The sequence below is a fragment of the Emiliania huxleyi genome (assembly GCF_000372725.1).
Source record: "Emiliania huxleyi CCMP1516 chromosome Unknown EMIHUscaffold_143, whole genome shotgun sequence".
Taxonomy (NCBI): Eukaryota; Haptophyta; order Isochrysidales; family Noelaerhabdaceae; genus Emiliania; species Emiliania huxleyi.
In genome coordinates, this window is record NW_005201165.1 from 11,882 (window position 1) to 34,794 (window position 22,913).

Here is a 22,913-nt window from a genome sequence, read left to right on the forward strand (position 1 = left end):
GAGGGAGGGGAGGGAGAGAGGGAGAGAGGGGGAGGGAGGGAGAGGGCAGCCTTCCAGTCGCCCGCAAACGCGCCCTCGTAGCCGGTCTTCTTGTTGTACACGCGGATGGTAGGCCAGCCGCCCGCGCCTGTCCACGCCACACGGCGTGAAGAGGGCATGCCCAGCCCACGCAAGAGGGCATGCCCAGCCCACGCAGGCGGCCCCGTGGCCTCGAGGTGGCCGTGGCCTCGTGTGAGGAGGGTCTGCCGGCGAGGTGTCTAGGGAGTGTCTTGTGTCTGGGAAGGGTGTGGGAAGGGTCGCGCGCCAGGGCTGCCGGCGTACTCGCCGCGCACTTGGTCCTCGGAGCTGCGGGGCGGAGGGGCGGAGGGCGCGGGCTTGGGCCGCAGTCGTTGCTGATGGCAGCGAGGTTGTCTGGTTTGTGTTGTGCAGCCCGCCGTCGCGGCGGCCTTGCGGTAATGTGGGCCGCGCAGGCGCGGAGAGGAAGGGAGGTGAGGTGAGGGCGGCGAGGGCGAGGGCGGCGGGGCGGCGGCGGCGTGGCGCACAGGTTGACATCGCCAAATGCCACATCAGAGTTGTTCTCAAACGCCTTCGTGATAGCATTCCACGCAGGCGCCTGCTTGCGTCATCAGCCTCACCCGGCGGAGGCGATCCACCGCACGAAGAGCCTGCGCCGGTCGAGGGCGACTCAGGAACGCGGGGTGGCGACGCCAGCTCGGCGAGTAAAACTTGTGTCGCGCAGCTTCAGTGGACGGGGAGCGCGCACGTCTTGCCCGCATCGACCGTCTCCTTGACGAGGCCCTCGAAGTTGCCGGTTGTCACCTTGGTCACGCTGTCGAAGTGGCCGTCCGGGTATATTCCCAGGCTCCCGGAGAGGAGCAGGGCGCCGAACGCCGCCATACACGTAAGCGGTGCTGGGTTCCAACTTTTTCGGGGGGTAGGGTAGGGTTACGCGATGACTGCCCACTGAGACGTCCGTTACACGCCCAAATGAGGGGTAGGGGGGTAGGGGGCGACCACCACCCACCCGATCACACGTGTGCGACTTTTTTTGTATGACGTGCTACACTCGGCCAAGCTGGGGAGTTGAGCTCGCAGATTTCAGACAAGAAAGAAACACAACCGACACATATAAAAAAGCGCCGCATCATCCAACGTTTCTTTTTGGAGACCAGACCATTCGAGGTTCATGCTTTCTATGGTCTATCTTTCATGCTTCATGACACAGCTGCAAATGGTACATGGGGGCGATACACGGCGACTTTGCTGGTGCAGGCCCGACAGAGGAAGGGTGTGTGTGTGGGAGGCTCGAAGGGCAGAGGAACATCCAGAGAGAAGAGAGTGGGGTCGGAAGGGGAGTGGGTGAGGCGGAAGAGACGGGCTTTGGTGGTTGGGTAGAAGAAGCTCAAGCCGTCTAGCTCGGTCGCAAGATCGGTTCCTGGAAGACGGAGGTCGCCGTGGGATGATAAACAATGGTGTACCGTCCAGCCCACATGCCCTCTCCAGGTTCGAGACGCGGTGGTGGAGCTGGTGGAGCCTGGTCTATCCAAGCGGGTGGGGAGGGGGGGGGGCATGGCTGGCTGCAGGTCCGCCAGTGGCTCGGCCTCTGACGAGGTGCTGCCGCTGCATTGGCTGAAGAAGAGAAGAGTGGTGCGACTTGATTGGAGGCGCTGGAGGCGATGGCGCTAGCAAAGGGAGGTTGGGCCGGGCCGTGAGGGGCTGATGGCGCTGGCCAGCGAGGGGTGTGAGATGTTGTCGTCGTCGTATACTGCTGGCCCTCGCCCTCAGTTGCCAGGGCTGTGGGCTGCAGAATTGGCGTCAGAGGCGTCTACAGGCTCTGCAGCGTGCATGGCAGGCGGGACTGCGAGGCCGGCGGCAGCGGAAGGAGAGGCTGGGCACGAGCCAGGAACAGGCTGGCCAGGTCCGCAGGTGGCTGCGCTCGGGCGAGGCGAGCGCGCGGGCATGGCAGGGCCGAGCAGGCCCCGGGGCCGCAATGTACGGCCGTCCCAAAACCCATATCGGTCCCTTTTTGTGGTAGGTACGCAGAGCGGTCTCCCCCGGCCAAAGAGTAACGCGATATTAATCTTAGGAGTGAGTTACACTAAAGAAATAAATTTCGACGTTGAACGATAAATTATGGTGCAAGCTGTTGCCCACCTTCGGAGAGATTTTGTACCTTCGGCCGCTTTTTTTTCTGGCAACCGGAGGTCAGTTTTACTCCGCCTTGGCCTCGGGCGCTCCGCCTTGAAGGAGGGCGCCAAGCGCCCGGAGGGCAGTTTTACTCCGCCTTGGCCTCGGGGCTCGGGCACTCCGCCTTGATTGAAGGAGGGCGCCAAGCGCCGCCATCGATGCCTCGAATCCAAAGACACCGCCTGTGGATTCGATGGGGACACGCTGTGGGGCGCTGGGGCGGGAGTTTTGACCGCGCAAGACAAAGGGTGGCTAAGGGCTCTGCCCGCAAGGCGCCCGCGTCGCCGACGCGGTACCATTGACTAATCCCGGAATACACACCCACAGCCACACGTCACACGACCAAATAGCGAAAATCCGAATACCGTGCAAATAAAACACGGAACGTGGGACGAAGAACGTCGGTTCCAGTTTGGCAAACGCTGAACATGGGCGATCCGGCGCTTCCTTCGATTGGACGGACGAAATGATCGCGGAAAAGCGGGACCGCCATCGCGACATCGGGGTTCACCATATATGCCGAGAGCCTGCTCGGCCTGCCATGTGCGCGCGCGCCTCGCCCGAGCGCAGCCACCTGCGGACCTGGCCAGCCTGTTCCTGGCTCGTGCCCAGCCTCTCCTTCCGCTGCCGCCGGCCTCGCAGTCCCGCCAGCCATCACGCTGCAGAGCCTGCGTAGACGCCACAGACGCCAATTCTGCAGCCCACAGCCCTGGCAACTGAGGGCGAGGGCCAGCAGTATACGACGACGACGACATCCCACACCCCGCGCTGGCCAGCGCCATCAGCCCCTCACGGCCCGGCCCAACCTTCCCTTCCCCACCCTCGCCTCCAGTGCCTCCAAATCCAGCCGTCGCACCTCTCTTCTTCAGCGAATGCAGCGGCAGCACCACGTCAGAGGCCGGGCCGACTGGCGGACCTGCATGCCCAGCCATGCCCCCACTCCCCACCCGCTTGGATCGATCAGCTGACAGCTCCACCAGCTCCCACCACCGGCACCGCGTGTCGTGTCATGAAGCATGATAGATAGACATAGAAAGCATGAATCACCGAAAGGTCTGATCTCCAAAAAGAACTCTCGGTCTCCCGCGCGCGCCCGCGCCCCGCCCCTTTTGCGCAGCAACACCTTAAACTTCATGGCCCTCCAAATTCGGGTCGGAGCGCAGCGGTCCGGAGTGGGCCCCGAGTTTGAAGAAGCACGCGGCTTGCGGCGCTCCCTTCCTTATTCTTTTCTCGCCCAGGACTTTACGGTCGGTTGGCTCCATAGCTGCCTTGGCAACCCGCTGCCGCTGCCTTTCGCCTCTCCGATGCCGTCGCTCCCTCACTCCGGGGCCAGCCAGATTGCCCCATCGATCGGGCAGACCGTGCCCTCAGTGGGCGGCAGCGAGAACTTTCGGGGCTCTGCGGTTGCACGTGATCCGTCGGTTTCGTCCGAAGCGCCCAAGAAGAAGAAGGCCAAACCGCCTCCGGTGCCTTCCGCATCGCTGGCCGAGCTCTTGCAATTCGCTACGCCCGTCGAGAAGTGCCTCCTCGTGATTGCAGCCCTCGCGGCTCTCGGGACTGGCGCCTGCAAAAGCGACGTCCCATGATGCAGACACACAAAGGGAGACCGCCCGAAGCGTGCACGTAGGCGCCGCGATGCCGCTGATGCTGCTTGCGTTTGGCGATGCCTTCGACCAGCTTGGTCTCAGCGCGACGCTGCCCGGGGCGAGGAACACCGGCTCCTCGGTCACAAAAATGCTGCTCACCTTCATCTACATCGGCGCGCATGTGCAGTAATCACCGTAAACAAGTTTGGCGCATATACAACTGCTCTCCCACTCTCTCTGTGCTCTCCCGCCGCTGCCCTCCCCCACCCGCCCTCTCCCCTGCCCCAGGCGCGGCTCTCCTCGTGGGTCGCGCCCTCTCCTACACCATCGGCGAGTACACCTGCCAGGCGCAGGTTGCGCGCTACAAGCGCGCCTTCCTCAAGGCGGTGCTGCGGCAGGACGTGGCGTGGTGCGGGGGCGCGCGGCGCGAGGATGCCCCGGCCCTCGCTCTCGCCACGCCCTCCCGCCGCGAGGTTAGGTACGAGAGCGCGCGGCCGGAGGAGCTCTCCGCCCGCATCGCAGACGGGATGGCCAAGGTGGAGAAGGAGTCACAGCCAAGCCCAGTCATCATCGCCACCAGTCACACCAGTCAACCATTGATCGCCAGGTGGAGAAGGGGCTTGGCGGCTCGGTCTTCGTCCTCTTCGAGGGCGTCGGCTACGGCGTGGGCGGCCTGGTCGTCGGGCTGATCTACCAGCCTGCGGTCGCCAACCACACCCCTCGCCACCATCCTCCCCCTCCTCCTCCTCACACCTCGATCTGCGAGCAGGTCGCGGGCATCACCCTCGCCACGGTCCCCCTCCTCATCCTCCCCGCCTCGGCGCTCATGTACGTGCTGCAGAACGGCTCGCAGCGGGCCGGCTGCTCGGGCGAGCCGGGAGGAGCCGTCCCTCAGCCCTCGCCGCGCCCTCCTCGTAGGCTCAAAGATGGTCAGCCGGGCGTACGCCACCGCTGGCGGGGTCGCCGCCGGGGCGCCGTTTGCGAGCTGAGCAGCCACTGAGAGCAGAGTGACGGACGGCTAGGCGGGTACGCGACCGAGGCGCTGTTTGCGATGCGGACGGTCGTGGCGCTGGAGCTGGAGGGGCACTTCGCCGCCAAGTACGAGGAGGCCCTGCGCGCGGTGCGGTGGGTGGAGGTGCGGAACGCGACCGTCGTCGGCACAACGACCGGGCTCGCCCTCTCTGCGTACCTGGTGATGATGGTCGCCGGCACGCTCCCCGCCCGCCCCCTGCCGCCCCTCCGGAAGGCGGTGCCTCCTGCGGTGCCTCCTCACCGCCCCCCGCCAAGCGGCAGGCATCCTGTACGGCTCCTTCACCCTCTCAAACGAGATGGAGGAGTCCGCATTCGAGTACGTCGTCGACGGGATCCGCTACTGCGCGTACGACGGAGACAACACGCCGGCGGGCGCGACGCCCAACACGTCGTGCGCGCCGCTCGTCCCGTTCGAGATGAACTGCAACTGGGCGGAGCTCTTCGGCACCGCCGCCTCGACGCCGCTCGACGCCACACCCCTTGGAGGCGGCGAGTCGAGCGCACAGCTCGGCGGGCCGAACCTCACCCTCCTGGAGGGGATGGGCTTCGAGAGCGTCGGCGCCTTCAACGCGTACGTCGTCGCTTCCTCGCCGCCGGGGTACGACAATGACGGGTACCACCCGTGCCGGATGGCGGCCAAGCTGGTCCTCATCGCCATCCTCGCGATGATGATGGCGGGCGAGGGCTTCTCCCTCTCCGGCCCGCCGGCGCAGCTGCTCGTCGTCGCAAAGCAGGCGCCAGATCCTCCTGAGATGGCGCGAGATGCCCCGAGGTGGCGCGAGGTGCCCCGAGATCAGCGGCGAGCGAGGGTGCGACCCCTGTGTGCGAGGGGCGGCGAGCGTGGGGTGCGGGCTCACCGAGCCTCGCTGGGCACAAAGGCGGCGGCGGACGTGCTCTCCATCATCAGCCGCGTGCCAGCCATCGACTCCTTCTCCGAGGCTGGGCAGACGCCCGAGGCGGTGGCGGGGGAGATCGAGGTGCGCGACGTGGTCTTCGCGTACCCCACCGCGCCCGACCACCTCGTCTGCAACGGCTACTCGCTCTCGGTGTCCGCGGGGCAGACGGTGGCGCTGTGCGGCGCCTCGGGCAGCGGCAAGTCGACTCTCGTCGCGCTGCTCGAGCGCTTCTACGACCCGCAGGGCGGCGCGATCCTGCTCGACGGCGTCGACCTGCGCGACCTGAACGTGCGCTGGCTGCGCGCGCAGCTCGGGCTGGTGGGGCAGGAGCCGGTCCTCTTCCAAGGCTCGGTGGCGGACAACATCCGGTACGGCAAGGCGGGCGCGAGCGACGCCGACGTCGAGGGCGCGGCGCGCTTGGCCAACGCGCACGGCTTCATCACGAGCAGCCTCGCCGACGGGTACGCCACGCAAGTTGGCCAGGGCGGCTCGAAGCTTTCGGGCGGCCAGAAGCAGCGCGTGGCGATCGCACGCGCCATCGTTCGCAAGCCGGCGGTGCTGCTGCTTGACGAGGCGACGTCGGCGCTCGACAACGAGAGCGAGCGGGTCGTGCAGGCGGCGCTGGATGCGGTGGTGGCGGAGACGCGTCGTACGACGCTCGTCATCGCGCACCGACTGTCGACCATCCGCAACGCCGACAGCATCGCCGTGCTGAGCGAGGGCCGCGTCGTTGAGAAGGGCTCCTTCGAGGAGCTCGTCTCGCGGCCGGGCGGCGTCTTCGCCAAGCTCGCAAAGGAGCAGGAGGAGCTGCTCAAGGAGGACCGCGCCACGATCGCGAGCGCGGCGGGCGACGAGGGCGGCGACTCGCTCTCGGCGAGCGGGCCCGTGGCGGCGGCGCTGGAGCCCCCCCCGGCCTCCACAAAGGAGGGAGAGGACGGGCTCGGGCTGGCGCGGGTGGCGCCGCTGCCGCGCGAGGCGTTGGGCCCGCTCCGGAGGCTGCTCGGGCTGCAGGCCCGCCTCATTCGCAACTAGATAGTCATATAGTCCTCGTACTCCCGCTCACGCGGCTGCCGTCCGGCTGCAGTCGGATCGCGCGGTGCACCTGCTGCTGATGGTCCTCTTCTCTGGCGCGGCGTGCGTCGGCCCCTCCATCGGCTTCTACTTCGTGACCGAGGCGAGGGCGGTGCTGTGGGACTGGCGGCCCGCCGCCCTGCCGCAGAGCTGACGCAGCGCTCGTGTCACGCGCAGGTGATGGTCGTGCTGTACGACGGCGACCCGAGCCGGATGCGATCCGACGCGGTCGAGCTCTCCACCCGCCTCGCCATCATCGCCGGCGCAACCACGTTCGCCTTCTTCTGCTCGGGCTACTTCAACGGCGAGGCGGGCGCCTCGCTCACCGCCAAGCTGCGCCAGCGGGGCTTCGGCGCGCTGCTCCGCCGCGACGCCGGGTCCACGAAGACTGATTCACGACTGCCTCGTGGCTGAGAGAGGACGCACTGCTCCTCAGGCGCGCTGCTCCGCCAAGACATCGGCTTCTTCGACGTGGAGGCGAGTCGGGCCTCGGAGCCGACGGCCCTGGCCTTGCGCGGCGCCTTGCTCTGACGCCGCTTGGCTGTCCGCAGGCCAACTCTGCGTCGGAGCTGACCGCCTTCCTGGCGGACAAGGTGGACAAGGTCAAGACCATCACGACGGAGCAGCTCGACCTGGTCGCGCAGCTGGTGGGCGGGCTCGGCTCCGTGCTCGTCATCATCCTGTGGAAGTGCTCGTGGCGCGCGCAGCCCTCGAGCTCGGCCGGCGCCGTGGAGGAGGGAGGCTTGCTTCACCGCCCGCTTGCCCGTGAGCAGGCAGCTCTTCCTCGTCTGGTGCGCCATCCTGCCCGTCCTCGGCCTCATCATGGGGATGCAGACCCTCTTCATGAGCGGCACGTCGGCAGACGCGACGGAGGCGGCGCTCCCCGCCACCGGCGCACAGCGTCTCTTCACAGCTCGTGCCGTGAGCAGGCGGACGAGAAGAAGGCGGCGCAGGGCAAGAAGGTCACCTCGCGCCGCTTCGTCGCAAAGGCGAGCGCGAGCAAGGCGATCGGCGAGGCGGTGCTTGGCATCCGCACTGTCGCCTCCTTCAACCTGGAGCAGCACTTTTACGAGAGCTACTGCGCCTCCAGCGCCGACGCGGCACGGTACGGCAAGCGCGATGCGATCGTCGGTCCTCATCGTACGGCCGACGGCGACGGCACGTCCAGGGACGTGTCCACGACAAAGCCACACACACCGCTCCCGTAGGCGGCTTCTTCAACGGGCTGACTATGGGCGTGCTCATGTGCCTCGTGGGCGTCTCATTCTACTACGCCGTCTGGCTCGCCGACCAGGGCATCATCACTCTCGTGCAGGCGGCGGCGGAGAGTCCGTGAAAGGAGTGTCGTGGCTGGCTGCCGCGCCCTCACCCCTCTCTCTGCCCACTCCCCGCCCCAGGCCATTGCGCCGCTGCTCGTCCTCACGGGGGCGATGGTGCCGCTCCTCAAGCTGGGCCAGCTCGCCAGCCTCAAGAGCGCAATCGGCGCCGCCTCCCGCCTCTTCGCGCTATTCGACCAAACGCCAGCCATCGACTCCTTCTCCGAGGCTGGGCAGACGCCCGAGGCGGTGGCGGGGGAGATCGAGGTGCGCGACGTGGTCTTCGCGTACCCCACCGCGCCCGACCACCTCGTCTGCAACGGCTACTCGCTCTCGGTGTCCGCGGGGCAGACGGTGGCGCTGTGCGGCGCCTCGGGCAGCGGCAAGTCGACTCTCGTCGCGCTGCTCGAGCGCTTCTACGACCCGCAGGGCGGTGCGATCCTGCTCGACGGCGTCGACCTGCGCGACCTGAACGTGCGCTGGCTGCGCGCGCAGCTCGGGCTGGTGGGGCAGGAGCCGGTCCTCTTCCAAGGCTCGGTGGCGGACAACATCCGGTACGGCAAGGCGGGCGCGAGCGACGCCGACGTCGAGGGCGCGGCGCGCTTGGCCAACGCGCACGGCTTCATCACGAGCAGCCTCGCCGACGGGTACGCCACGCAAGTTGGTCTCAAGGGCAGTCGTCTTTCGGGCGGCCAGAAGCAGCGCGTGGCGATCGCACGCGCCATCGTTCGCAAGCCGGCGGTGCTGCTGCTTGACGAGGCGACGTCGGCGCTCGACAACGAGAGCGAGCGGGTCGTGCAGGCGGCGCTGGATGCGGTGGTGGCGGAGACGCGTCGTACGACGCTCGTCATCGCGCACCGGCTGTCGACCATCCGCAACGCCGACAGCATCGCCGTGCTGAGCGAGGGCCGCGTCGTCGAGAAGGGAACGCACGCGGAGCTTCTCTCTCTTGGTGGCTTGTACACCCGCCTGGTGATGGCGGCGTCGTGAGCCGGCGAATCTAGATTCTGACGAGGGCGGATCGGACTTATCTCCACAGCGCGCGCATGAACCATGATTGAGTGCGTGCTGTCTGCGCAGACCGGACGAGATAGCGCGCCGTGTAGAGCTCTAACGTATCTCTCGGGGGTTGCGGGTTGTGTGGCCTTTGTGCGCTCACGTACTGGTTCGCGCTGAGTATTGGTACATACATTACATGCGTTGCTCATGGGCGCAGCCCGAGCCGCGCATCTCCGACATGGCTCATCGTGCGGGCACGAGTCACGACGAAAGGCCACAGAAAATTTGATTCTAGATGTGACCCGAGTATGCTCGGGGTGGGTAGCGTGGCGGGCCCTGGTCCTCTACCAGCAGTGAGCTCCCGCGATGCGACCCTGTTAGGGAGAAGTGGTAGCAGAAGAGCATCGCAAGCAGAGGCACGCACAGGATGATGAGCGCAATCAGGATCCTGGTCGCGGAAACGGGGGGCGTTGGGCGCGAAGGAGAGATGGGAATTGGAGGGCTGAAGGGGATAGAGCATGCAACTGAGCTCTCGGCGAGGCAATGGTCTTGCATCTATGACCACGCGCAGCCACGGCCGAGCTGGCCATCGCACGAGGAAGGGTAGCAGTATGACCTCATATATGCTGAAGCCAGGCCACACGGGTAACGTGTCTGGTGCCACGGGTGGCGTCGGAGGAAGCGTCGGCGGCGGCGGCTTGGTCACGAGGGCGGCTGCGGCTATGTTCGGCGGCACCAGCTCAGAGGCTGGCATTGGCGGGGGCCAGGGGTGTACGTATGTGCAGTCCTGCCTCGAATACATGGCCCCGCTGGCGCATATCCCCGTCGAGAACGTGGCCGGTGCGTCGGTGCCGCACCGGCCATCTCCTCTACACCACTCTCCGGGAGGCAGATTGGAATGGCAAGGCGGATCCTCCCAGAATCTGAAGAGCTCGTCGAAGACGCCGCAGGTAACGCGCTTGAGACAGTAGCCACATGCCCCCCCAGCGTCGCAGACGCTGCACGTCGGCTTGCGCGCCGCCCAGTTGCCAATCTGCCGAGTCGCGGAGCCGCCCTTCATCATTGGGTGCGCCCCCATGTTGAGCCACCGCTCGTACACGTCAAGAGTCGGCTCGTCCTGGCCGGCAGTGTACATTGTGTGTATGCTCGGCTCCGTGCTTGGGGCTCTACGAGCCTTGGGGCGGTCGGTGAGAGCGAGGATGGACAGGGCGACGATCATCTTCAGACGGTAAAACGGGGGACGCACGAGCATGCACGCAGAACTTTTTTTGCTCGAAGTGCGGTTTGCTGCGTTTTCTCAGTGTATGTACCTCTGCTGAACATACCGAGAGAGAGAGAAGCGAGAGAGAAGCGAGAGAGAGAGAGAGAGAGAGAGAGAGAGAGAGAGAGAGAGAGAGAGAGAGAGAGAGAGAGAGAGAGAGAGAGAGAGAGAGAGAGAGAGAGAGAGAGAGAGAGAGAGAGGGACTGGTATAGGTTTGCAGAGGAGCGACTCCGAAGTTTCTTGGTAAAAAATCGTTTCCGAAATGAATTCTTTCTTGGTCGCGACGGGGTGTGACGACGGGCGCGTTTGCGGCTTGGGTTGCATTATCGTTCGGCGCGAGCACAGTATGCAGCGCCCACCTGCGCTATTCGCGTTTGTGCTGTGCGTCTTCCTGCCCGACGCTGTCCGAGCGGCGGGCAATGCCGGCGGAAAGGCCGTCGATCTCTTCCTCGACGACCTGCGCAAGGGCGGCAAAGACAAGATCTCGTTCCTGTTCGAGGTCGGTGCAAACAATGGGTTGTGGAGCAATCATGTGATGAAAAGGGCGCAACAGGCGTGCCCAGGCGGAGCGTCGCGGGTGCGCCTCACCCTCATCGAGCCGCAGCAGGTCTTCGCCGCCCGGCTGCGTGCAATGGCCTCCCTTTGGCGAGGCACTTTCTTTCCGGCGGCGGCATGGACAAATGAGACAACGCTCTCCTTCTTCCTCTCTAGCTTCAGCGAGGCGTCGTCGCTGTCGGAGCAGATGGCACTTACCTTCAACGAGCCTGAGCTCCATCCCGAAGTCCGCTCCGTCTCCGTGCCAACCATTGACCTCGCCCACATGATGCTGAGCGCGGTGCACGGTGCCGCCGCCGCCCGAGGCTCGGTCTTTCTCAAGCTCGACGTGGAGAGCGCCGAGTACGACTTGCTGCCGCGGCTCCTCACGAGCGGTGCGCTGTGCCTGTGCGACTACATCCTCATCGAGTGGCACCTTAACGCGGTCGCGCCCGGGAAGCGGCTCGCCGGTGAGCGTTTAGATAGCTGGAGAATCAGATCCCTTCGCACCCTCTCCCGACCCGCGTAGGAGTGCTCTTTCGTAACCAGCTCGACGGACTGCTGGCACGGGGCTGTGCGAGGCCGCCGCGGCTCCTCCACCGCTATTCAAGAGGTATGAGCGGCGCTTCCTGAGCGCCTCGTGCAAAGATTAGGCCGCCGCGGCTCATCATCCACGACGAAGACTACCGCAACAACTACGGCGAGCCAGTGCCCGGGCTCGACAAGCTCGCCAGCCGCTACGCGAATGCTGCCGCACACTTGCGTAACAAGCGAAATTTTGGTGTCGCGTCGGATATCATCGCGCAGCGCAGCAGCCGCAGGCCGAGGGCGGTGTCGACCGTGACGGCGTGGCTGCGCAACGCGAGCGAGGGCGTGTGCGCGCACTACTTTGCTGACGGGCTTGGCCGGCAAAGGCGGGAAACTTCGGCTAGGACCACGGGCCGCTGCGAGGGACGCAGTGGCAAATTTGCAGTCACGACAACGCAGGCCGAGAACAACCTTACCTCCTATGCGGGCGAGTGTCTACGAATGTGCGCCGCGTGCGGCCGCTGCAACTTCCTCACCCTATCGCGCCGCGAACGCACTTGCCACTGGTTCGAGTCGTGCGATGTGCGGAGCCTGCAGCGGCTCCGCCTCGCCGTCACCGGCCCGGCGACATTGCCTAAGCAGGCCGGTGCTCTATGAATCCTCGAGGTCGCATTGGTATCTTGGCCAGCCGTGTGGGCCTGATGTGTGTGATGTCATCGCCTTCTTGCCCAAGGCCGCTTTCCAACTCAGTTGAAGACGAGAGGGCAGATTCCGTAGACCGTACATCCTCTGCTCAGCGTATAGCGAGAGAGTGGTACTGAAATGTGAAAAGGAACTTTACAACAAAACTCTCTCTCGCACAACACAGGGCACACCCGGGGGGGACCGAGGACCGACTCGGCGAAATGTCGTTTCCAGGTTGCCCGGATCGCGAAATTTCGCCTCGCAGATCACCCGGCGTTTTCCAGATCACCCGGATTCACACCCACACGACCAAATAGCGAAAATCCGAATACCGTGCAAAAACCACGGAAAATGCGACGAAGAACGGTAACCTCACCTGAAGTTTGGAACGCCATAACATGGGCGATCCAGCGCTTCCATCGATTGGACGGACGAAATGATCGGGAACAGCGGGACCGCCATCGCGACCTCTTGGGGTTCACCATATGCCGAGCCTGCTCGGCCTGCCATGCGCGCGCGCGCCTCGCCCGAGCGCAGCCCGCCATCAGCCCCTCACGGCCCGGCCCAACCTTCCCTTCCCCCCAGGCAGGATCACGCTGCCGACGGACCGGTGGCCGGAGATCTGCGAGCCGGAGGGCGCGGACATTGGCAAGCTGTCGGAGTGGTTGTACCCCGGAATGTCGACCAAAACGACCAGTGGCGACGCAACGGAGTGCTCCAGCGCGGATGTGGTCGCTCCGGCCGACGACTACATGGTCGATGTAGAGTTCCTCAACACCATCACGCTGCCCAACTTCCCGTCGCACTCTCTCAAGCTGAAAAAGTACATGCCTCTCATGCTGCTCCGCAACCTCTCTCCTCCAGATGGTCTCTGCAACGGCACGACTGATCCTGCTCGAGGTCATCAACGGCCCCCTGCTCAAGTGTGAGATCGCTACCGGCAAGTGCCGGGGCAACGTCGTCCTCATCCCGCGCATCGACCTGGAGCCCGACGAGGGCACCTTCCCCTTCAGCTGGTCGCGCCGCCAGTTCCCGGCATTGCATCGCTCCGCGCACCCGAGGCATTATATTGCTGCCGCTCTGCCACCGCTATTCAATCCTAAATAGGTGCGCATCGCCTTCGCTATGACCATCAACAAGGCGCAGGGCCAGACGCTCGAGCGCGTGGGCATTTACCTTCCGGAGCCTTGCTTCACGCACGGGCAGCTCTACGTGGCCGCGTCGCGAGTGGGCCTGCCCGAACACCTCCGGTTCGCCGTCCCGATCGACAAAGATACCGGCACCTTCCGCACATGCAACGTGGTCTTTCGCGAGGCGCTCACCTCATGAGCCGACAGCCCGCCGCACCCCGCCGAGTTTGATCGTCAGAAAACAAATTCCTGTGCGTCGCGTGTGTTGTTTGGTAATGTGTAATGTCGCGGTCGACCCTCTGAACTACCGCACGCAAAAATAAGACGGGTCTCGCTAGGACCCTCGCCTCCAGTGGCAGTGCCTCCAATCAAGTCGCACCTTTCTTCTTCAGCGAATGCAGCGGCAGCACCACGTCAGAGGCCGGGCCGACTGGCGGACCTGCATGCCCAGCCATGCCCCCCACTCCCCACACCCGCTTGGATCGATCAGCTGACAGCTCCATCAGCTCCCACCACCGCGTGTCGTGTCATGAAGCATGATAGATAGACATAGAAAGCATGAACCATCGAAAGAGGTCTGATCTCCAAAAAGAACTCTCGGCGTCTGCCGCGCGCGCCCGCGCCCCGCCCCTTTTGCGCAGCAACACCTTAAACTTCATGGCCCTCCAAATTCGGGGGTCGGAGCGTAGCGGAGTGGGACCCGAGTTTGAAAAAGGCGACGGACGCTTGCGTCCTAGCCTCCAACAACGCCTCCCCGGCGCAGAGGGGCCCCCGGAGGGATGCTCAACCGCCCCACGCCACGCCGCTTGCGGCGGTCCTATTCCCAGCTCGCGGGGCCACTTCTTATTCCAGATCACCCGGTAGTGGGATTCACGACTGCGTCATTCAAGCAAACGAGGCCGGGGATTCCGAGAGTGGGAGCTCTCCTTAGGACCACGTGCCGCAGGTGCTCGCTCTCTGTCTGGACGAGGTGCACGCTCGCAATTGGCTGGCCTGCGCACGCCGTGGTTCACCCTGAGTCCGGCCTTTGCGCCTAGCTAGGCAGCCGTCCGTGTCCGGGTAAGCTGAAGAGAAAAGTATGTTAGCCGCCGGGTGATCTGGACGAGAAATTTGGCCGACCGGGTAATCTGACATGAGAAATGTTAGCGACCGGGTAAGCTGAAACATGAATTGTGGGAGACTGGGTAAACTGGTTTGACGGATATCGCGCTAAGCAGGAAAATATCGTTGGCCGGGTAAACTGCGAGGCGAATCTCAAAAACCGGGTAATCTGAAATTTAATATTTATCCAAAAACTTTTGGATTTGGTTTAATACTGTTTGAACGAGATCCGCTTTCCTCGTCGAGCTCGAGGCAGTTTAAACCTGGGTCGTCGGTGCACGTGGAGGTTATTTATGAGCCGTCCTACCATCGGCTTTACGTGAATCATATATATGTGTGGGGGTGTGTGGACCAGGACACCCAGGTCGCAGGTGTGTGCATGGATGCAAACTGCTATCTGGACGAACACGGATATGCAAGAGTGGGCCACGACGTACTGAGCCAAACGTAGGTGCGAGACGGCCGATTGGGCCTCACCACTAGGGACTATAGGGTGCGGAGGGCCGGAGGCGGCTCTTTCGAGGGACACAGGCATCCGCCGCATGTGAGCCAGTAAGCCTCACATCTCATCAGGCCTCACTTCGTCTTGGCCTTGGGCTCGGGTCCGACGGTCGCCGCGACGACGGCCTGGACGACCTTTTGGGCGACAATCAGCGCCGCCGCGCCGAGCAGCACTGGTGGGATCGCCTGCGCGGGCAGCTTCTGGGCGACAAAGAGGAAGGCGTAAGCACCACCGGGAGGATGAACGGTCCCGGTTAGCGCCATGCCGCCGATGGCGCCCGAGACGGCGAGGCCCTTTGCGAGGAACCAAAAGTCGGGCGGCAGGAACGTGACGACGGCGAGGGCGACCAGCGAGGAGACGATGTAGCCTCCAAGCACGGCAAACGGCGAGGAGGCGGGCGCCTGCAGGCAACGGCAGCTAGCGCTCATCCTGGAGACTGGGCGGCGCGCAGGAGCATTGCGGGCGTGATGGAGAGAATGCAGGGCAGAGCCGCGACTAACCTTGGCGAGACAGAAGAGGAGTACGGCGGTCGCGCCGAGCGGTGGACACATGCTGGAGCCGTAGCCCAATGGCTTGACGACAGTATCGAGCGCCTCGAGGGCGGCGAAGCCGACGGCAGCGCCGATCGCGGACTGGATGGCGGCTGACATTATGTGTCTGTAGGGGAACCGTCGCGTCTCCGAGATTGTCTGCGATCAAGAAATAAAATTATACGTGAAACAGAAGAGAAAAGAAAAATAAAGGCTGCTTTCTCTTAGTCCGTGCCGCTCGCCGTAACCTCCGTCGGCATACGCGTGGCGCCTGAACAGTCTGGCACTGCTCTGCTCTCTCTCTCTCTCCGTGTTCGATGTTTAGCAAAAAGAAGAAGGCTCCGGAGCGGGTTCTGATCAACGGAAAGAGGCCGCATCGGCCGGCTGGCCCTCCGCACACTCCTCAACCAGACCGAGGTGACAGTGGTGGCGATCAACGAGCTGCGGGTGGCCACGTCCTCCTGCACACCCTCCGCCATCGACAGTCACTGACGTCGGCCTGATTGCCGCCGTGCGCTGCTCACTTTTCCGCGCTGCGCCGCCGCAGGGCGATATCGAGACGTCCGCCTACATCACCGAGTATGACACGCACCACGGCCGCTTCCTTTCCGGCAAGATTAGCACCGAGGGCGACATAATCGATTTTGATGGCACCAAGGTCAAGTTCCTGCAGATCGCGAGCCCGGCCGACGTTCCGATCGCAGAGCTTGGTGTCACCGTCGTGATGGAGTGCACCGGCAAGTTTTGCTCCGTCGCAAAGGCGCGGCCGCCTCCGGGACGCTTTCCTCTCACACTCGGCACTCGTCGTCCCCCTCAATCGCAACGGCTCAGCCGCCCGCTCGTGCCGTCACCTGCAGTGGCGAGCCCTGCTCCGTGGCAGCACCCTCCTCGGCGGTCGCCCCTTCGGCTTCTCCTCGTGAGGCGTCTCGGCGCCTGCTCGCCTCCCAGGTGCAGCCCTTCCTCGACCTCGGCGCGAAGAAGGTCGTCGTCTCCGCGCCCGTAAAGGCGAGCGCAGACCCTCAACCCCGCCTGCCACTCCGCACACCTGGGCGGCCGCGCTCTCGGAGCCCTCTGCGCCTACTCCGGCTGACGGCACCTCACCAGCCGACCGCACACTGCCCGCCCCCGGAGGACGCCGGCGTGCCAAACGTCGTCCTCGGCGTCAACGAGGCGGCCTACGTGCCCGCGGAGCACAGCGTGGTGACTGCCGCCTCGTGCACCACCAACTGCATCGCGCCAGTCATCAAGCTGCTGCACGACAAGGTCGGCGTCAAGCACGGCTCGATCACGACCATCCACTGCCTCACAAACACGCAGAGCGTGCTCGACGCGGCGTGGTGCGCCGAGAAGGAGCCGCGGCGCGCGCGCGGCGCAATCAACAACTTTTACCCGACGACGACCGGCTCGGCCAAGGCGGTGACCGAGGTGATCCCGGAGCTCAGGGGCAAGCTCAACGGGCACGCCGTGCGCGTACCAATGGCCACCGCGTCGCTCACCGACATCACCCTCGAGATGGCGCGCGAGGTGACTGCGGCGGAGGTCAACGGCCTCTTCGCCGCCGCCGAGAAGGGCGAGCTGGCGGGCATCCTCGGCATCGAGGAGAAGAAGCTGACGGCGGCGGACTACTGCAACGACGGCGCCTCGACGCTTGGCGGCGCGGGCCGTGAAGGGCGTCCCTTCAGGCGCGGGCTGCTGCGGATAGGCCGCTCGACGATCATCGACGCGGCGTCGACCATTGTGATGGGAGGCGCGCGCGGCTCCGGGGACGGCTCCGGCGTGGTGACCGGCGCCGCTTCACGCGCGAGGTGCTGTGACCAGGCACGCAGTGCAAGGTGCTCGCGTGGTACGACAACGAGTGGGGCTACGCCTGCCGCCTCGCCGAGCTGACCCGCAAGGTCGCCGCCGCGATGTAGCCTCCTGCCAGGAGTTTCGTTCTGTTCACAGCGAGCGCTATTTGCTGCGCGCGCTGCGGGCCTTGGTGCGCCCTGGCTGTTCTTCGATTCTTCGCCTTCCTACTTACCGTTACTATCCATGGTTTGGGGGATCTTGGATTCACAGGTCGCACGCGTGTGAGCGAAGTCCACTCGCGCCGCGCTCCAGCCACCACGCACCAGCGGTGCCGGTGGTGCGCCGGTGGTGCGTCCGCACATACGTACCTTGGGGGTGAAGGGTGGCGACAAGAGACACGGTCTGCCTTTCTTCTAAACCACGCCCACGGACCACGTGCTCTAACCAGCGCTCACATATTCGGAAATTGAGAAGAAAGCCCAAAAAAGAAACCGAAGGTGCAGCAAGAGCGCGTGGAGAGAGGTGCGCAGCTGGCGCCATTGGGGCCAAGCGGCCGGGAGCCCGCGTGCCCACCCCCCCTCACACCGCCGCCTGCGCCGCACGCCGTCCCCCTCTGTACGGAAGTAATGCGGGCAGCTTTGCGCAGCCCTGCGCGCATCCTATGCGGCAAAAGCGCCGCTTCGCGCGGCACGCGGGTGAGCCTCTCACGCTTTCCTCCCTGCGCAGGGCCGCCCGCAGACTCGGCAGCCATGGGTCGCATGCACAGCAAGGGCAAGGGCATCTCCAAGTCGGCGCTGCCGTACCGGCGGTCGACGCCCTCCTGGTTCAAGCAGAACCCGGCTGAGGCGCGGCACTGCAGCACTGGCCGCTCGCCGCTGGGCACGCGCTCTGACCGCCGCAGCTGGCTTGCAGGTGAACGAGCACGTGTGCAAGCTCGCGAAGAAGGGCTTGACACCGTCGCAGATTGGCGTGATCCTGCGGGACTCGCACGGGATTGCACAGGCGCGCGCTCGCCTGGGGGGGAGTAGGGCATAGGGCGCTGCAGCGGCGCAGAGGCGCTGCGTGGGAGGTCGGGGGAGAGGGCCAGGCCCAGCGTGCACGGCCGCCGGCCTGTCGACGCTCCCGTGGACGGCGGAGCGAGGGGGGCGGTACGGCGGGGAGTCAGCCCGACTGCGGCTGATGGGCGGGGGAAGGGGGGGGTGCTGGGCGCAGCTGCTGAAGCTGCCGGCTGAGTGTCGCTGAGAGGCGGCCGCCGCGACGCTGCAGGTGTGCCATGTGACGGGCTCCAAGATTCTTCGGATTCTGAAGAAGAAGGGCCTCGCGCCGGAGATCCCGGAGGACCTGTACTGCCTCATCAAGAAGGCGGCGCCCCCCTCGCACCTGCCCCCCCCCCCCCCCACCCCTCCCCCCTCCCGCCCCGCCCCGCCCCTGCCGCTGTCGCCGCCCCTCCCCCTGCTGCTGGACGCGCCCGCCGCTGTCGCCGCCCGCTCTCCGCCCCCCTAACGCCGCCCGCCTCTCCCCGCCGCCCGCAGGCTGTGTCTGTGCGTAAGCACCTCGACAAATTCCGGCAGGACAAGGACGCGAAGTTCCGCCTCATTCTGATCGAGAGCCGCATCCACCGCCTCGCGCGCTACTACAAGGAGGTCAAGGCTGTCGCGCCCAACTTCAAGTACGAGGCCGCCACCGCGTCGACCCTCGTCTCGTGAGCTGCTGCTGCGCCGCGGTCTGTCCGCGCGCCTTTGTTGGTCTGGGCCCTGCTATACGTGTATCAGCCTTTAGAAGAATAACGCACAGTTTAGACAGAGTTTTATGCCACGGGCCCCGGCAAGCCCCCCACCTCCCGCGGCCGCGCCACGCAGTGAAACCACCCCCGCCTCAACCCGCTCAGGGACGGACGCATTTCTGTTCCCGGGCATTCACACTATATTCCTCTGAGATAATATTATATCTCGCCGCCACCGCGGCGCGCGCGCTTTATCCGCGCGCTATATTGGTAGAGCCAAACTTGTGTTCTTGTTTTGGATCAAACTTGTTACAGCTCAGCGAACGCGATGCGGCCTCTGCCCCTAGCCTCCTGCTCCTATGCGCGAGCTACGGCGTGACCGCTATCGAGTATGACTTCTCTACCGGGAAGAACGGCCTCGACTACTGCATCGCCGAGGCCGACACCACCAGCGACATGACAGCGTCGACCACCATGGCACCTCCACCATGGACAAGCCTTGCACCATGTATGTCAGCCACCACCTGGGCGCCTGGCGTGTGCGAGCACAACCCCAATCGAGCCGAAGGATCTGAACAATGGGTCCAGTCGGTCTCGTCGAGCACGTTCGAGCCCGCCATTTGCATCGACAATTCATTTCTCAAAGATTTATCGATAAATTGGCAACTTGGGTCAGAACACCTTGAGGACATGTGTGCCTCCACTCACACTACCTCCCAGGCGATGGAGCACGCGCTACAGTCGGCTCCTGAGGCCTTATCCACCCACTGCGGCCAATCTGAATTTTTGGCCCTCCGCAGCCCCGCGATACAGGTGCACTCATGGCCCAATACGATGGCGCTACAATTCATGAGGCACGGGACTCTTCCTGCGACAACCCAGCCCCATAGGAAGCCTGCGACACACATGCCGCCGCCACCTTTGCTGGATTACTCAATGCTGCCCATTCTTCTGGGTCAATGCGACGGGAACGGCTTCCTTTGCCTCCAAAATGTTTCACCGTGGAACGCTACATTTGACCCTACACCTTGGCAGAAAGTCCTTCCCCGGGACCACTCGGACACGCCGAGTGCAGGAGAGGCATTGCACCATGAGACCTTGAGCAGTGGGACAGAGGTAGTGCCCTTCAACAATGGGACATGTGGTATCATCTGGCCACTCCATGGAACCACCGATGCTGCGAAAGCCCTTTGCCTTGATCACTTCCGGCGACGCGGCAAGCGCGATTGGGTCAAATACGAGCTCCATTGCGCATTGGAACTATATGTTCTCAAACAAGAATTGCGCTCGGGTACAGTCCACATGGATGGGAATGATCTGGCCATTTTTTCTTTGCTTTGCTCTCGTTGGGTTCCTTTTCCTTGCGTACTCCCTGCTAGGGTGCCCACAGGGCCCAAAAAAAGAAAGGAAAAAAGAAATGGGCCAGCCCCGATCGCAGCACTTCGTGTTGGCCAGTCGAGAAATTGAGAGTGTGACTAGGAGGGTGGGACGCTGGGGATTCTCAAAGGTATACCCTTGGAATGGCCGGATCCAGCCTTAAAAGTACGAGATCGCGCGCGCTTCGCGCGCTGCACCGCCTGTTCTCCGCGGCTGTGTGACGACGCGTGCCGTGTGCCAGCACAGTTGGGCGCGCGCGGCGCGACGGCGCCCGCGAGGGAAGGCGCGGGTGCAGCGGCCGCCGGCGGCCGTACCGCCCGCCAGCCGGCGCAGCAGCGGCCAGCGCAGCGGCCGCCGGCGCAGCAGCCAGATCAGCCGGTGCGCGCATTGCGAGGCGAGTACTGCCGTCCGGCAGCCTTGAGGCGGCCGGGCGGCAGTACTCGTTGGACCGCGCCCGCGAGGGAAGGCGCGGGTGCAGCGGCCGCCGGCGGCCGTACCGCCCGCCAGCCGGCGCAGCAGCGGCCAGCGCAGCGGCCGCCGGCGCAGCAGCCAGAGCAGCCGGTGCGCGCCTTGCGAGGCGAGTACTGCCGCCCGGCAGCCTTGAGGCGGCCGGGCGGCAGTACTCGTTCGAACTTTGCGAGCCGTGCGCGCGCCGAGGCGCCCGCGGCGCGCGCCCGCCCGGCTGCCAGTAGGAAGCGGCGCAATATGGCCTATAGTACAGCCCTTGAGGAGGAGGAAGAGGCTGGCTGGCAGTGCTGTATGCCGCCGGGGGCAGTTTTTGGGTGCTGTCCCCATCCCAGGGGGCTGCAGAAGGCGTCCGCAGCCGGGACAACCCGCCCCCCCAGCCGAGGCCGGTCGAAGCCCACTTGAGTGCAGCCATGAGGAGTCCTCTTGGTGCTCCTGGCGCCCGTTGGAATGGCGAGCGCGCGCCGATGGGGGGGGGGGGGGGTCTTGCTTGCTCCACACCGAGCGCCATCGGTCCGGACCGGTGCACTCAATGAGGGGTGGCCTGCACAAGGTCTGTGCCGCGGGCGCTCGGCGCCAAGTGCAGTGTCACGCTCGCGCTGGAGCGGGACACAATGGGAAACCCTCGTTTCCTATGAACTCGGTCCCCCAACGGAAGAGGCCTCGCTCCTATTGGAACTGGCCAACATCAGATTTGCCTCGTGCGTCCCTTTTTGAGTCGGGAAGCTATTTTCTTTTGGGTCCTGTGGGCACCCTATCCCTGCTGACAAGTGCACTGACAATTGGCGACCTGTTTGCTTACCAGACCATGAGCAGCCTTATGATTGTCAAAGCGTGGTACGGATTGCGACACTATGGTGCAAATAGATCTACCAAGCTACTGATCATCAACCTGGGTATTCAAATCAAGTGGGTCTTTGACTGGTATTTTTGCCTTGCGCCAGCTGCACTTGCGATATGCGGCATCATCCTGCTCGTTGCTTGGGGCTTTGCAATCTACGATTTCGTGCGATCCCTCCTATACTTCGCCAGGTATGCATGCCTCGTCGCCTTTGAGGTCATCACCAGCACTACTGTCAAAACTGTTTGCTTCATTTGGACACCTATTACCACCACCATCTCCTTTGGGTGCCCGTATGCAATCGTTTGCGTCAGCATCTATCGCGACTCCCTTCGGAGTCTTCTCGACTTCGTCAGTCCAGTCGTGAGGGAGCGCTATGCCGAGCTAACTCCTTTGTCCGATGTTTGCGAACCGATCGACACTGGCCGCCGAAAGCCGTTGCCCTCCTAGGAGTCAACAGTGGCAACAACTCCCTCGTTTGCAAACTGCGGCGCAGCCTGTATGGACTCAAACAAGCAGGGCGAGAGTGGGGACTACTCCTCACCTCCTTCCTCGTTTCCTGGGGATTCGTTCGCTCGACCATCGACGTGTGCCTGTATATCTACCGATCTGGCAATCTTGTCTTATGGGTGCTAGTTTACGTCGACGACATACTCATCGCCGACAACTGCCCCACGCTGCGCGCCCGTTTTGTTGCCGACATCTCCAAGCGTTTTCCTACCGAGGACAAGGGCGAGCTCGAATGGATACTGAACACCGCCATCACGCGTGACCGCGGCGCACGGACCCTGAACTTGTCCCAGGGCCTCTACGCCGCCGACCTCGTTACCAAGTTCAGCGCCTATTTCGATCGGTCCCGCTCACGCCGCTTCGACTCGCCTATGGAAGAGGGGCTCGAACTGTCCGCCGACGACCAGCCCGCCGTTGGATCTGTTGAATACGACGAGATGTCCGAATTCCGCACCGCCTACATGGCCATCGTCGGCGGACTACTGTGGCTTGCCAATATGACGCGCGTCGACATTGCTTATTCCGCGTCTCAGCTTGCTCGGTTTATGACGAACCCTGGCCCGTCGCATTTTAAAGCCGCCATCCGGGTGCTTATCTACGTGCGCGACACAGCTGACCGCGCCCTCGTCATGCAGCCGAATTCCAACCGCAACCTTGAGAGCTACGTCGATTCAAACTGGGCAACGAAGTTCTCTTGCTCCGGTGGCATGTTCTTCTTCTACGGATGTCTCTTCCACTGGTTCTCCAAAATGCAGCGATCCGTCACGCTATCTAGTGCCGAGGCAGAGTTCTTCGGCGCCATGCTAGCCGCCAAGGAGGTGATTTTCATTCGTGAGCTACTGATCGACCTTG

At 64.2% G+C, this 22,913-nt stretch overlaps 6 protein-coding genes across 6 annotated transcripts; 4 read left to right on the plus strand and 2 right to left on the minus strand.

Moving 5' to 3' along the window:
- Positions 1–299: 299 nt before the first annotated feature.
- EMIHUDRAFT_455416 (hypothetical protein) lies at positions 300–1,188 on the minus strand (the record flags this gene model as incomplete). The annotated part of the gene is made up of 4 exons (XM_005787293.1): positions 300–345; positions 543–665; positions 764–922; positions 1,121–1,188. The coding sequence occupies 3 exons, from the start codon at positions 1,186–1,188 to the stop codon at positions 632–634; spliced, it is 261 nt and encodes an 86-aa protein (XP_005787350.1). The 3' UTR covers positions 300–345; positions 543–631.
- A 2,132-nt stretch (positions 1,189–3,320) lies between these two features.
- EMIHUDRAFT_227920 (hypothetical protein) lies at positions 3,321–3,773 on the plus strand (the record flags this gene model as incomplete). The annotated part of the gene is made up of 1 exon (XM_005787294.1): positions 3,321–3,773. The coding sequence occupies one exon, from the start codon at positions 3,321–3,323 to the stop codon at positions 3,771–3,773; it is 453 nt and encodes a 150-aa protein (XP_005787351.1).
- A 49-nt stretch (positions 3,774–3,822) lies between these two features.
- EMIHUDRAFT_110965 (putative ABC transporter) lies at positions 3,823–9,078 on the plus strand (the record flags this gene model as incomplete). The annotated part of the gene is made up of 15 exons (XM_005787295.1): positions 3,823–3,954; positions 4,062–4,079; positions 4,121–4,182; positions 4,252–4,309; positions 4,381–4,476; positions 4,543–4,702; positions 4,796–4,898; positions 5,020–6,655; positions 6,786–6,884; positions 6,950–7,178; positions 7,209–7,243; positions 7,324–7,563; positions 7,702–7,903; positions 7,981–8,081; positions 8,170–9,078. The coding sequence occupies 15 exons, from the start codon at positions 3,823–3,825 to the stop codon at positions 9,076–9,078; spliced, it is 4,080 nt and encodes a 1,359-aa protein (XP_005787352.1).
- A 5,615-nt stretch (positions 9,079–14,693) lies between these two features.
- EMIHUDRAFT_455417 (hypothetical protein) lies at positions 14,694–15,486 on the minus strand. The gene is made up of 2 exons (XM_005787296.1): positions 15,328–15,486; positions 14,694–15,228 (listed from the first exon to the last, which is right to left on the minus strand). Exons 1-2 carry the CDS (start codon positions 15,475–15,477, stop codon positions 14,902–14,904), a joined length of 477 nt encoding a protein of 158 aa, XP_005787353.1. The 5' UTR covers positions 15,478–15,486; the 3' UTR covers positions 14,694–14,901.
- A 188-nt stretch (positions 15,487–15,674) lies between these two features.
- EMIHUDRAFT_455418 (glyceraldehyde 3-phosphate dehydrogenase) lies at positions 15,675–17,574 on the plus strand (the record flags this gene model as incomplete). Its single annotated transcript, XM_005787297.1, has 7 exons — positions 15,675–15,707; positions 15,775–15,804; positions 15,905–16,117; positions 16,306–16,362; positions 16,489–16,993; positions 17,060–17,104; positions 17,176–17,574. The coding sequence occupies 7 exons, from the start codon at positions 15,675–15,677 to the stop codon at positions 17,268–17,270; spliced, it is 978 nt and encodes a 325-aa protein (XP_005787354.1). The 3' UTR covers positions 17,271–17,574.
- Positions 17,575–17,639: 65 nt separating this feature from the next.
- EMIHUDRAFT_441068 (40S ribosomal protein S13) lies at positions 17,640–18,997 on the plus strand. The gene is made up of 5 exons (XM_005787298.1): positions 17,640–17,667; positions 17,872–17,990; positions 18,058–18,147; positions 18,412–18,507; positions 18,678–18,997. The coding sequence occupies exons 2-5, from the start codon at positions 17,895–17,897 to the stop codon at positions 18,849–18,851; spliced, it is 456 nt and encodes a 151-aa protein (XP_005787355.1). The 5' UTR covers positions 17,640–17,667; positions 17,872–17,894; the 3' UTR covers positions 18,852–18,997.
- Positions 18,998–22,913: the final 3,916 nt, after the last annotated feature.

Excerpts from the sequence above, each read along its gene's own strand:
- EMIHUDRAFT_455417 (XM_005787296.1), bottom strand. The coding sequence starts at position 15,477 with ATGTCAGCCGCCATCCAGTCCGCGATCGGCGCTGCCGTCGGCTTCGCC. Across the intron at positions 15,229-15,327 it reads TCCTCTTCTGTCTCGCCAAG|GCGCCCGCCTCCTCGCCGTT; the intron begins GTTAGTCGCGGC and ends CGTTGCCTGCAG.
- EMIHUDRAFT_441068 (XM_005787298.1), top strand. The coding sequence starts at position 17,895 with ATGGGTCGCATGCACAGCAAGGGCAAGGGCATCTCCAAGTCGGCGCTG. Across the intron at positions 18,148-18,411 it reads ACTCGCACGGGATTGCACAG|GTGTGCCATGTGACGGGCTC; the intron begins GCGCGCGCTCGC and ends GCGACGCTGCAG. Across the intron at positions 18,508-18,677 it reads TGTACTGCCTCATCAAGAAG|GCTGTGTCTGTGCGTAAGCA; the intron begins GCGGCGCCCCCC and ends CGCCGCCCGCAG.